This window comes from Ictidomys tridecemlineatus, unplaced genomic scaffold, assembly GCF_052094955.1.
Source record: "Ictidomys tridecemlineatus isolate mIctTri1 unplaced genomic scaffold, mIctTri1.hap1 Scaffold_61, whole genome shotgun sequence".
Classification (NCBI taxonomy): Eukaryota; Metazoa; Chordata; class Mammalia; order Rodentia; family Sciuridae; genus Ictidomys; species Ictidomys tridecemlineatus.
This window is the reverse complement of record NW_027524175.1, coordinates 1,474,919-1,491,063: the sequence shown is the minus strand read 5'-3', so window position 1 is coordinate 1,491,063 and position 16,145 is coordinate 1,474,919. Positions and strand designations below refer to the sequence as shown.

General features: G+C 43.7%; 1 protein-coding gene across 2 annotated transcripts in view; it reads left to right on the top strand.

Moving 5' to 3' along the window:
- The window catches only part of LOC144374197 (palmitoyltransferase ZDHHC19-like), a 55,438-nt gene that overhangs the window by 21,155 nt on the left and 18,138 nt on the right, over positions 1-16,145 (top strand). The window contains exons 2-7 of one of the 2 annotated variants that reach the window (XM_078037135.1): positions 424-579; positions 1,014-1,088; positions 2,710-3,020; positions 3,282-3,615; positions 4,096-4,182; positions 15,841-15,962. In XM_078037135.1, coding sequence (XP_077893261.1) covers positions 4,130-4,182; positions 15,841-15,962 — 175 coding nt within the window. In that variant the 5' untranslated portion in view covers positions 424-579; positions 1,014-1,088; positions 2,710-3,020; positions 3,282-3,615; positions 4,096-4,129. Of the gene's footprint in view, positions 1-423; positions 580-1,013; positions 1,089-2,709; positions 3,021-3,281; positions 3,616-3,777; positions 4,183-15,840; positions 15,963-16,145 lie in introns of those variants that run through there. The other variant, XM_078037136.1, reaches the window with a different exon arrangement.

Here is a 16,145-nt window from a genome sequence, read left to right as displayed (position 1 = left end):
TTGAAACATTTTCCTCTGATACACTGGTGCTAAAAAGAGATAGATTAACTAAGACAGCAATTAGTGTACCAGTACTCTTCTCCTTTTTAACCCTTACTTTACATTCAATAATTTCTCTGATTCTTCTGTAAAAGTTAGTTTTTAACTGTATTTCTCAAAAGCCTTTTACATTTCAATTTGTTATTTTTATATTTGTCCCCTGCCCTAGTCTAAGTTAATTGGGGAGGGATATATTTTATTTTTCCTTATATTTTACCTTACTTCTGCACAGATTTTCTTTGTTCCATAACTATTTTTTTTAATAAATTACTATTGTGCTTCATTTTGGTAGATGATGGATTTGTTTTAAAGATCAGTGTCTTCATAAGGTTTGCAATTAATTTCTATTCATAGGATTGTGTTTGGTGGTTTTGTTTTTTACAGAGTCCCTGTGAAGCAAGCATAGTGAGAACAGGCTCACTGCGGCTCAGTAGCTCCTCCATAGGGGAACTTCATCTTTGAGGAGAACAAAGTGAAAAGCACCTTCCCCACCCTCCAAAGCAGCTCAGCGTTCAAGTGATGGAAATGGCCCAGTGACTGGTAATGTTACTTTTCCCATTAACACTTTCATTTGTATTATGTTCTGCTTAATACAAACAGAAATGATATGTTTGTCTTTTTATTAAATAATGATATTTAGGATTTATAAATAGTCCCTGATTATTCTCACTTGACTACTTTCTATGAATCTGCAACACAAAATAAAATGACAAAATTATATGGCTTCATTATCCGAAAATGAGCAGATTGTAATTTGTAAACTTATTTAGAAAACATTGCCACTCCAGGATTGACTTATATAGTCAGAGAAATGAATCTAAGTGGAATTTTGTCATTTCACAGTTGGGTAGTAAAATGACTTTTAGCAAGGTCAAGGCTCAATTCTTTCTGGATTATTTATAAAAAAGCTACAGTGAAGCTGTAAAGGTGCTTTATGTATGAGGCTTGTTTATAAATTGTGTTGTTCCTTTCAGCCCTGCAGTTAGTAGATGGGATTCCTCCAGACAGTGCTTTGGAAACAAGCTCTCCTGAGGGGCCATCCAGCCCAGGTATGACACCTTGACTCCACTCTGTGTCAGTACTGAAAAAGAATTTCCATGACAGTTGAGGAATAGATTTAATTAGAATGCTCTATGAAAGAGATCAGATTCTTTGACCTCATTTCCCAAATTTATTTCATGAAATGAATTCTCCTTCCCTTACTCCCCCCAGGAGTAGGGATTAGAGTCTGAAACTGGCATAAAATCAACATTTCAGTTCTGGAATTATACCTGGAGAACTTTCCCTGTTTGGTCTCTTGTTTTTCCTTATTCAATGTCAGGTTGACATTTGTTAACCTCCTTCCCAAGAGTACTGACACATCATAGTTAGAAACGTTTAGTATGTTTTGGGAAAAAAATTTACATTAAAATATAAGCATAGTTTTTTAAGCAATGCTTCTAGGTATGGATTCAATGACCAAGTATCCTACTGTCATGGTAAAAATTTGTTACCCTGAAAATACTTTCTATTATATAACTTGCATTATCAGTTCTCCTCAAATAAGTAACTGAACTAAATTTTATTAAAAGCATGTGCACTATGATAAAATTTTATGTGCATTTTGACTTATATGTTCAATTATCAATATTAAATTTGCATATATACTGGTATATATTGTTTATAGGATATATTCTTCATCCCCATGTTTACCAAATTTGTAATCACATGACTCACATTTTACTTATGCCTGTATCAACATGTGGTTTTATATATGCTTTCATACATAATTTCACAGTATATTCTTATGAATATTGATATTTCCCAATTCACATATTCATTCTTACACTAAAACCCTAACACAATCCAAAATTTTATATTGACCTTTATGTTACTTCTATAAGAAAGGCAAATTTTACTTCAATCCTTGTACACCAATAAGAATTTTAAAGTGTATTTTGACTTTTATTTTCAATGATCAATATTAAATTCACATACATATCACTGTATATAATTTATAGGGTATATCCTTGAAACTCCCTATTTACAAAATGTCTCATCATATGATTCATATAACAGTCTCCCTAATGTCATACCATGCATGTTTTTTATGTATTTTTAACATATTTTCACACATTCATCTTATGAATACAGATATTTCCCAGTATACATGTCCATTCTTTAACCCTAATCCTAACTCAAACCAAATTTTTTACTATCTTTACATTACCTTTCTATCTAAATCCAGTTTGACTTGAATCCATGTAGTCCAATAAATTTTAAATTGTATTTTGACTTCTATTTTAATTGTTTAATGATAAATATGCATCTATACTAATATATGTAATTTATAGGTTATATCCTCACCTCCACTTATATACAACATGTATAATCACATTACTCATATTGTATTCTTCTCTGTGTTATAACATGTATGTTTATATATGTTTCAGTACATTTTTAATGTAAATACTTAGGACTGTTCATATTTTCACATACACATGTTAATCTTTAACCCTACCACTAACTCAAACCAAAATTTCATATTAACCCTAACCTTACCTCTACATATTAACCAATTTTACATAAATCCATGTGATCAGGTGTATATGTATCTGTGAGTGCTAGCTGTGCTTACTGGTTCAGATATGTACGTGTGTGTATGTATATATACATATATATATCTGACAGGAGACCTCAGCAGTCTTGTGCAGCCAAGCAATTGCATCATCACTACCAGGTCCCTGGATTGGCACCGGCAGGTTTCCATGTTTGGCCAGAGTTATTTAGTGCTGAGCACCGCATTGGTCAGAACTCCAGTCCTCCCAGAAGTTGAAGCCAGGAGGGCTGTGAGAACTACCTTGGCTCCAAACAGCAAAAGTTGTGCATGGACCCCATCCTCAAGCGCTACTGCAGGGGAGCGGGGGTACGACACAACATTCCTGCACTGCCTCCTATACTGTGGCCCAGACAAGGAACCGGCACCCTACGCCACCTCCTGGGCAAGTTCTGCAGCGCCCCCTCCTGCAACACAAGCCATCCTCCCCATCTTCCCGGGAACTCTACTTCCCGCTCGCCCTCCCTGCACATCATGTGGCCCCACCCCTATATTGTTGGGCACAGCCCTGCTCTCAACTCATAAGTGAATGCATGATGCGCACACGAACGAATGCAAGACGCGGTCATGCTCCACGCGCACATGCACGCACACACACACACGCACGCACGCATGCACAGACTCACTGCTAACTACTTCTGTGCAGTGGGTTTCCTGCGGCCTAGAAGTTTCAGGCAGATGGTGGAGAAGCGCGTGTCTTCAAGTAGCTGAGGACCTACCTTTGCAAGGCTGCCTGGCCTGCTCTGCTCCTGGCCAAGAAGCTTTGTCGCCCTCTGGGATGAAGTCCCTTCTAGCTTTCAACTTTGCGGTTCCTGGTGAGGATGTGAGGCTTCCCACAAAGGCAGCCTGGCACTCACCACTGTGCTCCTGTTGGACATTGTGCATCCCAGTGGAGAGCCTCAGGTAGAGAGGGCACCAGTGTGTCCAGCAGTTTGTGGGGTGCAGCACTGGCTGGGGCGGCGTCATGGGACCAGAGCTGGGTAAGTAATGCATGAGGAGGAGGCAGAGTGTGTCTCTCTCCCTGTAAGGTGGTTCATGGATGCGCGGACCCTGCTGAGTCCTATTTGGGATAGGAACCTTGCTGGATAGTTCTTAGGGAACCAGAAGCAGGGTGGGGTACGAGGTGGGAGGGGTAGATGTGGGTGAGGTAGGAGCTCCGTGGGGTAGGTGCTGGGTGGGATAGTGCAGGGGAGGGTGTGCTCTGTGCTATCCATGGGAGGCAGTGACTGAAGGGGTGACCATGCTGAGGCTTGTGGGGGAAGGGTCCTGGCTGGAGATCTTAGGGGACCCGAGCTGGGTGGGGTAGTGTCTGGGGAGAAGGCGCACTGTGCCTGTTGTTGCTAGACATTACCTTGTAACATTCCTGGGCAAAGTCCCACCCTCAACACACAGGCGAGTGCGTGAGGCACACAAGCTTGGGCGGGCATATTGCAAGCTGTTTCTGTGCTCTGAGTTTCCAGGCATCCAGAAGTGGCCAGTAGACAGTGGAGAAGCATGTTCCTCAAGTACCTGAGATCCTTCCTGCTGAAACTGGGAGCAGAGCCAAGGTAGGGAGACCTCCAGTGTCCTCAGCAATGTGTTGTGTATGGCCCTGGCTGGAGAGGTGTTGGGGGACCAGACTGGATGGGGTAGGTGCTAGGTGTGGTAGTGTGTGACGAGGGGGCACACTGTTTCTGTAAAGTGTTGCCTGGAGAGGAAGCTCATGCTGAGGCCTTTGGGGGCACCGCCCTGGCTGAAGAGGCTTCAGGGGAACGGAGCTGGGTGAGGTAGTTGGTGGGGAGGGGCACACTGTGTTTGTACCTGTGAGGAGATGCCTGGAGGGGGCGCTCTTGCTGAGGCCTGTGGGTACAAGGCCCTCACTGGGGAGGTGTTAGGGCACCAGGAACTGGATGGGGTAGTACATGGGGAGGGTACTTGCTGAGCCTGTCACTGCAATGCAATGCCTACAGTGGGTGCTTGTGCTGAGGCTTGTGGGGGTGCAGTCCTGGCTGGAGAGTTATTGGGAGACCAGAGTGAATGGGGTGGAGCTTGGTGGGGTAGGAACTTTTGTGGGGAGAGGTGCACTGTGCCTGTTCTTGCTAGGGGTTAGCTGGAGGGGGCAGTTTTCCTGAGGTTTGTAGGGGCACAACCCTGGCTGGAGAGGTCTTAGGGGACCAGAGCTGGGTGAGGTAGTACCTTGGGAGGGCTGAACTGTTTTTATAACTGTGAGGTAGGGCCTGGGAACATCCCAGCACATACCCCCGCCCTTGACACACATGTGCATGCAGTTTGCACACATTCACTGATTCATGCAGGAACTTATTCCAAACTGCATCTGCACAGTGGATTTCTGGGCAGCCTAAAAGTATACTGCAGATTGTGGAGAAGCTAGGGCCTTCAAATCACAGAGATCCTTTCTACTGATGGCTGCCTGGGCTGCTCCAGTCTTGCCCCTAGACTATGTCACCCTCTGGGAAGGTGTCCTTGCCGTCCTTTCTCATTTATGGTTCCTGGTGAGGATGTTGGGCCTCCCACAGGGGCAGCATGGCCCTCACCACCACCTCCTGTTGGTCCTTGTGGACTTATGAGGACAGTCTCAGGTAGGGAGGACTCCAGTGTCCCCAGTGGTATGTGGCATATGGCCCTGGGTGGAGAGGTTTTAGGGGACTGGAGCTGGGTGGTGAAGGAGTTTGGTGGGTAATGTGTGGTGATGGGGCACACTGTGCCTGTCTCTGTGAGGCAGTTACTTGAGGGGGCGCTCATGCTGAGGTCTGGAGGGGGCGCACAGCCCTGGCTGGAGAGGCATTGGGGATTGGAGCTAGATGAGTTAGAGCTGGGTGGGGTAGTGTGTGTGGAGGGGGCATGCTGTGCTGGCCCCTTGAGAGGGGCCTCTTTCTGAGGCCTGTGGGGGTTGGACCCTTGCAGGAGAGGTGTCCTGGGACCAGAGGCTAGGTGGGGTAGGGTGTGGGGAGGGGGCACTCAGTGCCTGTGGCTGCAAGGTGATGACTGGAGCAGACACAGGTGGTGAGGCCTCTGGGGGCGCCACCCTGGCTGGAGAGGTGCAGAGAGACTGGCAGCTATGTGGGGTAGTGGCTGCCTGCTCTGAGTGAGTGCCTGGAGGGGGCATTAGTGCTAAGGCCTGTTGAGGTGGGGAAGTGTGGCATAGGAGTTAGTGTGCTGTTCCTGGGTGCTCTTGACATGAGCTGAGTGGGTGTGGCAGAGGTTGCAGGGCAGTGGGGCAGAGGCACTTGGGTGCTGTTCCTGGGTGCTCCTGGAGGCAGCTGAGTTTGTGTGGTAGAGGTTTTAGGGCTGGTACCTGGCTTCAATAGTGGGGCCTTGTTGGGGGAGTAAGTGTGAAGGGAAACTTTGGTTGGGGGCTAACCTGAATGGGGGGATGTTGAAGGGAGAAAGAGGAACACCTGGTTTAAATGGGAGTATGCATGTATCATTTTTAAAGTTGTGCATATGGTGTATCATTTTAAAAGCTGTGTTCTAAACTTTATCTGCCAGTGTTTTCTTTTGTTTGTCCCCCCAAAAGAGTAAATTACAAGTTTTCAGTGTAAGTCTATTCTCTACATTCTGTACATATAATTTATGTGTTTTTCTTGTACCTTTTATTTTATTACAATTAGGTGATTTGTAATGATTCATTGTTTATATATCAATGTCTTTCATATTTTAAATCAATCATTTTTATGGAAACCATTTTTGTAAGTCCTCATTTACTTTGCTTTTTAGTTCACTATTTCCCAGTAAGTACAATTACTCATCCATTGGCATTTCCCTTTTTGCTGTGCAAAGTATTTCATTCTGAAATACTTTGATGTGTATTTTGTCCAGTGTGTCTTACTCAAGCTTCATGGAAATTTAATTATCAGTTGTTTTCGTCTGATATTCTTAACTTCCACTCATTTACTGGCATATGTCATCACTTTGTTCTTCTTTAAAACTGAGTAATATTCCATTGTGCATATTGACCACATTTTCTTTATCTGTTCGTCTGTTGAAGGACACCTAGGTTGGTTCCATAGTAAAACTCTTTTGTGAGTTGAGCTACTTTATAGCATTGATGTGGCTGCATCACTGTAGTTTGCTGATTTTAAGTCTATTGGAAATAGACTGAGAAGTGGGATAGCTGGGTCAAATGATGGTTTCATTCCAAGTTTTCTGAGGAATCTCCATACTGCTTTCCATGATGATTACATCAATTTGCAGTCCAACCAGCAATCTATGAGTGTGTCTTTTCCCCCACATCCTCACCAACATTTATTTTTGCATATGCAGTAAGTTAGGAGAAACCAGAATGACAACACTTTACCTTCTCAATCAAACAGCATCATGCTGAATGATCAAAGTTCAACATTAACTGTACTTGACAACAGATGTTAAGTTTCCCACCCCCTACTCCATGAAATAAGTATCATCTGTCCAATTCTTGTAGAAATGTTTTGCCTAAAACAGATCATGAGGAGGCAATCAGAAACATTCAAATTCTGCAGAACAACTGTTCAGGACACTTCCACAATGTCAGTGCTGTATAAAAAATGTCAGAAAACCATTATAGATTACAGGATTCTAAAGAAAAATGACAACAAAATGCAACATGTGATCCTTGATCATATCCTGTATATTTAAAAAATCCAGCTATAATGGATTTAGGAAAATTTGAATATGGAATATATACCTTGATAGTAGTTTCATATCAATATCAAATTTCCTCAAAGTGATATTAGTATGGTGGTACAAGAAAATTTTCCTATACATACCAAAATATTAAAATTGATGAATTTAGCTGAATACATATTGGTGTCATGCTAATCTTCATTTTTGCTTAACCTCATTTACATATAGAAAAGTATACAGATTATGGTGCACATTATTTTACTGTTCTTGAAACTTTCCTATAGGATTAAACATTTTAAAATAGCATTTTAATGGGAAAAAAAAGCAGTGTTAGACAAAGTTCTACATAGTCTGAGTTAGTTGCACCTACCTAAGCACACATTCTAAAACTAACTTTGCTTCTACCAGATGTCTCTTCTACTTGGGGCAGTGCTCTGAGGTCAAGGTAAATTGCTTTGCCTCTTACTAGCCCTTGCCTCAAGCCTCAAAAATCTTTGGGAAGTAAAACAGTGAAACATCACAGGTCCACTATGTCTTGTGGAAGCTTTGTACCACAGACAGAATTCTCCATAGCCAAGGAGAAGAGTTACACCTAGGATTGTTTACCACATGGAGATTTTCTTAGCCAGGTGTGTGTCCCTCCTGCACCCCACTGCCCTACCTGAGGGACAGGGCTGGCAAATTTGCAGAAGTCAGGGAGGTCAAAAGCAATCCTGATTTCTTCCTTTTGAAAATTCACATGTTGGAAGTTCTCTGGTGGGCTGAGATGACCAAGTGTGGGGTCAGCTGGCAGGAAAGCACTCCAAGTAGCTCCTTTCACCTCCATACAAGCTCCCATGGAGAGGCCAGGAGAAGCAGCATATGCAGTCAGAAAACAAAAGGACCCCAGTCTTCCCCAAGTGTGGGCTCCCTGCACTGGTTGGTGTGAAAGACTGAGGGGAAGCAGGGAGTCTCCTCAGGCAGGACCCTATGGGTTTCTTCCTTCCCCTCTTTTGCCAGCACCAAGCTCCTAAAGGCAAAGAGAGCTGGAGAGAATTCTTGGGCAAACCCAGTGGGAAGTCCTGAAGGAAACAACATTTCCTGTGAACTTGCTTGTGGGGTGGCACAGTGATTAGTTAGAACTTTACAAACAGATGCCGGCATATTTGTCTTCCAAGCTGGTAAAGCAAATTTTAGTGTAGCAGGGCTCAAAGTCATTTTCAAAGTCAAATGTTATCAGTCTATTCCCCATTTGCCAATCATACACCCATGCACTCAGAGCAAGCACATATGTTCAAATGTTCAGTTGCCTGTCTCCCCCCTCTGCCATCTCTCCATGCTTTGCCTTCCTCCCAGGTGCACAGGCTGTGGAAGTACTGACTGTGCCCAGTGAAAGACAGGAAGACGAGTCTCAAAGAACCTGGAGCTTGCTCTAATAACTTTGCTTCTCCTTCAAAGAGCCTTCTAAACTCCCTCCACTCCTTTCCTCCCACTCAATGAAGAATAGTAAAGCTCAGATTTTGCATAAAATTCTTGTTCTATTAAAAAAATCTGTCCTCTCTTATTCGTAAAGCAATCCAAGAGAAGGATTATGCATTTGATTGAATTGGTTGGTTTTGTATCAGGTCTCTGAGACAGGACAAACATTTTAAGTGAAATCACACATTCAAATTTTGTTTGTATAGTCCAGTTTCACCTGGAAAAGTCAGTATGTTACTAAGAATATTTTCTTCCATCTTCAAAGTGGTGAAGTATTTGGAGGCCAGTACCCAGGGTTGTGAATTCTTCCCTCAATTTTATTATTTCATTGTTTTCATTTGAGCTTCTTTATAGCAATGTAAATATATATATTTCAACAGTCCATCCCAGACAACATCAAATTGTATAATTTTACTCTTGACAACATCTCTGTGGCACTGACTAGAAAGGGTTTATTTACCCTGGGAAGAATATCAATTAAAAATCAAATGTTCTCAAAACTCTTTACACTTATGTTGGAGCTAAATAGCACAAGAGCTACCAGAGTTCTTCCTGCTACTAATATCATGGTTTCATGGTAATACCAGGCACAGTATGAAGAAATAAATTTCAGTAGCAAAGGTAGGTCCCTCTCTAACAATATATATATATATATATATATTATTTCAACATAGAAGATAATCCCAGAAGAAGATAATGCCTGCATTCCAGCTATGGTGCTGCCCTGAGCGGCAGAGTGATAGAAGGGGATCTTGTCATTGCCCAAAACTTTTCCCATGCCAGGCTCCATCAAACAGAACCCTGAGGGCAGCATATGTGGCCTGGATGTATCGAAGGACCTTTCAAATGCCCTGGTGCCCACATTGCTCCTCCCACTGCCCACCCAAGACCTTCCACTGTCCCTGTTGTAACATCTTTGTGGACATAGTGTTCCACCTCCCTGTCCGCTCACCAACCCATCCCTGGACACCTGGTCAGGACCAGGAAACTCACAGCATAAGTGGGCCACAGGTGGGTATGAGACCATCTTCCCAGTCTGCTAAAAGTGGCTCCCTGCTACTCTTGCTCACTTCCATCTGTTATTGCCTCCAGTTCTGCACCTGTCCTGGGAGGCTGGCCTTGCTTGCACAGGTGCTGACATGCAAAGGGCATCCCCTCTGTGCTGAGCCTGGTGGAGTCAGGGGGAGGAAAGGCAGTGACTGTGCCCTCCCCTGGCTTGCTGATACTAGATTCCCAGCCTTTTTTGCTGACTGCTGCCTGGTCCTGGGGATCATTGCATGCCTTGGTCTGGGTGTCCTAGTTGTAGGGTTTCCTGGTTCTGAGTGTGTTTGTCTGATGTGCCCACCCTACTCGGGTTCACAAGTGCAGACGGCTGGTTGGGCAAGGGTGTTTTTTTCATCCTCATCCAGTATCTGAGAAAACAGAGGCCCAGAGTTTTTATGTCCTGCTCCAAGTGACACAAGGCGGATCTTTTCTCTAAAAATCTCGCTCAGAACAGGTGACCTGATGTGCTATGGGGCTAACTGTGCCCTAACCATGGAAATGCCAGGTTGTCCTTGAGATGAAAACCTGTGTGTAGGGCCAAGAGCAGGAAGCCTAGGGGGCTGAGTTGGGGAAGACCTGAGCATTTGGGGGTGATGGAAGTCAGGTCAGATAGACCCTTGAGGTCTGCCTCCTCTCCCCTAGGAGTTGGACCACCACTGTGGGCAGGTGAGCAACAGCTTGAGGTATCTGAACATCTGGCATTTCCTGCTGCTACTTGTGTCCCTTTGCCTGTACCTGGGTGCCCTTCTGGTGATGTGCATCGTCTTCCTTGTGGCCACCACGGTGATGTCATTATCCTTGGACAAAGCCATTGCTAGCCACACAGTCCCAAGGGCCCACACTGGGAATAGCATTCCTATAGAGTATTTATACATTCACCAATTGAAGGATTGTTCATTGTATCTAGTTTTTCCACAGTGTTTTAGTTTTCTTTTGTTTGTACCAGGGATTGAACCCAGGGGTGCTTAACCACTGAGCTGCATCTCTGATCCATCTGCCCCCTTTATTTTTCTTAAAGGTTTTTTTTTTCTTTTGAGTCAGGGTCTCATTGAATTGCTTAGAACCTTGCTAATTTGCTGAGGCTGGCTTTGAACTTGCAATCCTTCAGTCTTAGCCTCCCAAGTGGCTAGAACTTAGGCACACGCCACTGTGCCTAGCTAGTTTTTCACAGCTATAAAGAAAGCTGCTACAAACATTGGTGTACAGGCATGCGAACCTAAGTTTTCATTTCTGTTGGGTCAATTCTTAAGGGTGGCATTGCTGAGTCATAAGGTAACTGTAGGTGGAACTCTGTAGAAAATTGCCATTTTTCTTTCAAAATCACTGTACCATTCCTAATTTCTACCAGCAAAGTATGAAAATTCCAGTTGCTCCACATCCTTACCAACATTTCACACTGTCATTTGTTCTTGTTTTGTTTTCTCTTTTTATTGAAGCCTTTCTAATAAATGAGTAGTGGCATCTCATTTAAGCTCCAGGTTATGTTTTCCCAATGAGCAATGATGTTGAGCTTATTTTTATGTCTTCTTGTCCATTGGTAGGTCTTTGGCAAAGTGTTGGCTCCAATCTACTTCTCTTTTAAAAAATATTGTTTTCTTTCCTTACTAAGTTATAAGAGTTGTGTACACTGGGTTGAGATCTATGTTTTCCAAATTTTTCTTGCAATCTGTGGCTTTTCATTCAGTTTTCTTCATAGCATCTTTCGAAGAACAGAAGTTCTTAGTGGTGTTGTTTTTCCAGTTCTGGAGTTTGAATCGAGGTGCTCTGCCACTGAGTGTTGTTATTTATTCTACTTGGAAAATCATGTCCTCTGTGAGGAACAGTTTTATTTTCTTCTTTCCAACATGTGTGTTTTTATTTTTTTTTCTTCTTAGTGTTGACTAGGAATGATAGGAGTGGGCATCTCTGCCATGAGATTCCTTTAGTATGGCAATCGCTTGATTAAAGGCTCTTTCAGGAAGACTGGTGGGCAGCATCAGTGGGGGGAGGTGAAGCTGCAGACTCTGAGACAACTGAAAAGACAGAGGATCCTGTCTGCTCATCACCTCCCATCCTTTTATTCAGCACCCCACCACTGCCATATGTGGTTCCCTCCCACCTGTGACTCTTGAGCTTGGCCCTTTTTCCTCAGCCCTGTGGTCTGCCTGTCTTCTCCTCTGTCCAGCTTCACTCCATCATTGAGTTTGCCTGGCAGCCTTTTCCCTTCCTCCATCCTGTGGTTCTTCCAGCCCCAGGTCAGGCCATAGGCCCTTCCTCCTCTGCTCAGAATGAGGCCCTCCATGTCCAGGATCACTATTCTCAAGGGACCTAAATGTGGTCTGCCCTCTGGGATTCCCCAGTCAGGGTTCCTTTCTATTATTGGAAGCACCCATCTCAGGCATTGATCCCATGCTCCAACTTCACTCCCTTTCTACTCTGCCCCCTGACTGCAACTCCTCCTGGAGTCCCTTGCTTGGTGGTTGGTGGCAAGGTCTCTCGAGCCAGACCTCATAAGTCCAAATCACAGCTCTAGAACTAACCAGCAGGGAGACCTTAGGTAACTACTTAGCCCCTGGTCAGTCAACTTCCCTATCTGTAAAACAGAGATTGTGGTATAATTCATGTAAACCACATAGAACAGTGGCTGTACCAGAAAGTGCCCTGTGTGTTGAATACAGACCACAATAAATGTTGGTGGATGAGGATGTGGGGGGAAAGATACACTCATACACTGCTGGTGGGACTGCAAATTGGTGTAACCAATCTGGAAAGCAGTATGGAGATTCCTTAGAAAACTTTAAATGGAACCACCATTTGACCCAACTATCCCTCTCCTAGGTCTATTTCCAAATGACTTAAAATCAGCATATTACAGAGACACAGCCACATCCATGTTTATAGAAGCTCAGTTCACAATAACTAAACTGTGGAAACAGCCTGGATGCCTGTGAATAGATGAATGGATAGAGAAACTGTGGTATATATATACCTAATGGAATATTACTACTCAGCATTAAAAGAAAATAAAATTATGTGTAGGTAAATGAATGGAGTTAGAGAATATCATGCTAATTGAAGTAAGCCAATCCTCAAAAACCAAAGGCTGAATGTTCTCTCTGATAAGAAAAAAATGGAGGAACTTTGATGAGGCAGAGGAGAGGCAGAGGTGAGGATGGGGCATGGGGATAGGAAAGATGGTGGAATGAGATGGACATCATTACCCTAAGTACATGTATGAATGCACATATGGTGTGATGCTACATCAGGTACAAGCATAGAAATGTAAAGTTGCGCTACAGTTGTGTACAATGAAATAAAATGCATTGTGCTGTTATATATAACTAATTTAAAAAACCAAAAAACAAACAAACAAAAAAAGAAAACCTAAGGCTAGCATGGTCTGCTACAAAGCTCAATAGACCTGGTATTTATGATTCTAGAACCACTCCTGACCTTTTTCCATGACCCAATGAATGTCATCCCTTCTTGTGCTAAAACAGAAATCGACATAAAATTTGAAGGTAGACTGTGACTCAAACATCATTGCATTCTCAGTAGAAACACAATTGACCAAGAGAAAGCTGAAAAAAATGTTCAACATTACTAATCCTTAGAGAAATGCAAGTTAGAATCATAATGAGATACCCTCCCACACCTATTAGAATGACTATTATCAAAAAGACCAAAGAACCAGCGGCACATGCCTTAATACCAGTAACTCAAGAGGCTGAGGTGGGAGGATTATAAATTCAAGGTAAACCTCAGCAACTTAGTGAGACCTGATCTCAGAATAAAACTTAAAAAGGTCTGCAGTTGTGTATCTGGGTAATGTACCCCTGGGTTCAACTTGAGTATAAATAAAAGAAAAAGAAAGACAAAAGATATTAAGTACTGGTCTGGATAGGGAGAAACTAGAATTCTTGTAGAATGTTTGGTGGAATTTAAATTAGTCTAGTCATTAGGAAAATCAATATGGGAAGTTTCTTTAAAAATTGAAAATAGAGCTCAGTTGGTAGAGTGCTTGCCATGCATGGACAAGGCCCTGGGTTCAATCCCCAGCATCAAAAAAAAAAAATTACCCTACAGTCCAGACATCCAACTACTTGGTATATATCCAAAGGAAATGGCATCAGTGTATTAATAGATATCTGCACCCCATGTTCATTGCAGTAATATTCTCAGAACCTAGAAATGGGAAAAGCTGTGTCTATCAGTGGGTGAGTTGATATAAAAAATGTGGTTTAGTAATATAAGGGGACACTATTTAGTCTTTAAATAAAATTAGGAAGTCCTGTCACTTGTGGCATTGAATGAGGGAGGCCAAAGGACATTTTACTGGGGGAAATAAGCCAGGCATAGGACAACTATCACATGATCTCACCTACATGTGGAATCTATAAAAGTTGAACTCATAGAAACAGAGAGCAGAATGGTGACTGCCAGGGGCCCAGGAGTGGCTGGGCTGTGGATGGGGGAGATGCTGGTCCCAGGAAGCCAAATTGCACTTAGATGAGGGGGATGAGTTTAAGGGATCTATTGTACAATAAGATGACTACAGTTAATAATAACATACAACAGAATGAGTACAGTTGATAATGTTATATATTACTGGAAAATGACTCAGAATAGATTTCAAGGGTTCTCAACACAAAAAAGAATATGAAATAATGTATATGTATACATGTTTCAAAATATGTTTTATGCCATAAATATGTACAAATTATTATCATTATGTTATCATCATCATCAGGGATTGTACGGAGGGTTGCTTAACCATTGAGTCACGTCCCCAGCCCATTTTATGTTTTATGTTGAGACAGAAGTATGTCATAAAACCCACCCTGGAAGTGAAGGAAACTGGGAAGATATTTAGTTGGTAGCTTGCTACCTCCTCCCCAAAATGGAGCTTTGTTACAACAGAAAGGAAGAAGTGGCACTAGGATAAGCAAGGAGCACTTATGCCTACTTCCATTAGCACTGGGCCTGAAAGGGGGATAACTAACCATCACCAAACTTCTCCCCATAAACCATATGTCTCTGTATTAGATGCTTTCTCTTGCTCTAACAAAATACCCAAGAATGGGTACTTTATAAAGAGATGAGGTTTATTTAGCACAGAATGCAACATTTGGTAGCCCCTGAGACTGATCTTTGGTGAGAGTGATTACAACATGGTGAATGGCATCATGGTGGGAGGACATGCAAGGGGTCGAGACTGAATGGCCAGAAACTGGGGAGGATGAGTCTTGTTCATTTTATAACACCCCCTCTCACAGGAACTAACAGGGACCCATGAGAAGTTCATTACTCCCTTCCAAGGGCCTCATCCCCAGTGGCCAAATTACCTCCCACTAGGCCTTACCTCTTGCAGGTTCTACCCCCTCAACACTGCCACACCGAGGACCTAGCCTCCAGCCTAAGAACCTTTGGGGGATAAACTACATCCATCCTCACAAGCTCCAACAAAGCCACATTGTAAGAGCAGGATGTCCCCGTCCAGAAGTGTGTATCTGAGGCCAGGGGAAGGTTGATATCAGTGGGCACAGGAAGCAGCCAGAGCCCCCATTCCGGAACCTCTCTGATGTCACATTTGTAGTCATGGTACTCTGGGTGCCAAGCCAGGAGAAGGAGCAGTTGGCTCTCATTTGTTTGAGAGCAGGCATCGCAGCATGACTGTATCAAATGATTTATTGTCCCCACCCCGACCCCCAGCCAGATCCTGGCTATTCTCAAGCCTCTGGGCTTGTTTCACTGTGGCAGCCCTGGTGTATCTAAGTGCTGTGTTCTTTATATTTCCTTGAGTCTCCGGGCCAGCTGTGGGTTCTCAAAAAGAGACAGAAGGGAAATAGACAGTGAGAGTGCAGAGGCAGGGAGGTGGAGGGAGGCCAAGAGGGGAAGGAGGATATTTAGTGGGAAGCACAGAGATGTGGGGAGCCTGAGGATTTGGGGGGACTGTTGGAGGCTGGTAATGCTGGTGACATTTGGTGGAGGGAATGGGGTCTGTCTCTAGCCTGGATATTCAGATCTGTCCTTAAGGTGTGTGGGTCTGACCTCAGGTGAGCCGGGCCTCATGGGGGCTTCGGGTTGCCCCCGACTAGAACGGAGTCTGGCTCTGATTTCAGAGGCCGAGCACTGGCGCAAAATGGAGAGTGGGCCTACCCAGTGGTCTCCGGACTTTTCTGCCTCCTGAGTTTGTATAGCCTCATTGGCATGAATTTTTCAGACCCAGGAATCTTGAACAGAGGTAAGGCCTCGGACTCCTGGGAGAGGGAGGTGGCACCCCAAGGCTGGTGCCTACAGGGGTCATTTGTAAAGGGCTGACCCCACCTGTGGCCTCAGGATCCCTTCTTACCCTGTCACTATTACTTGGGCCCTGGCATTTCATTTCCCAAGCCACTGAAGTGTGAAAAACAGAATCCTGGAGGTT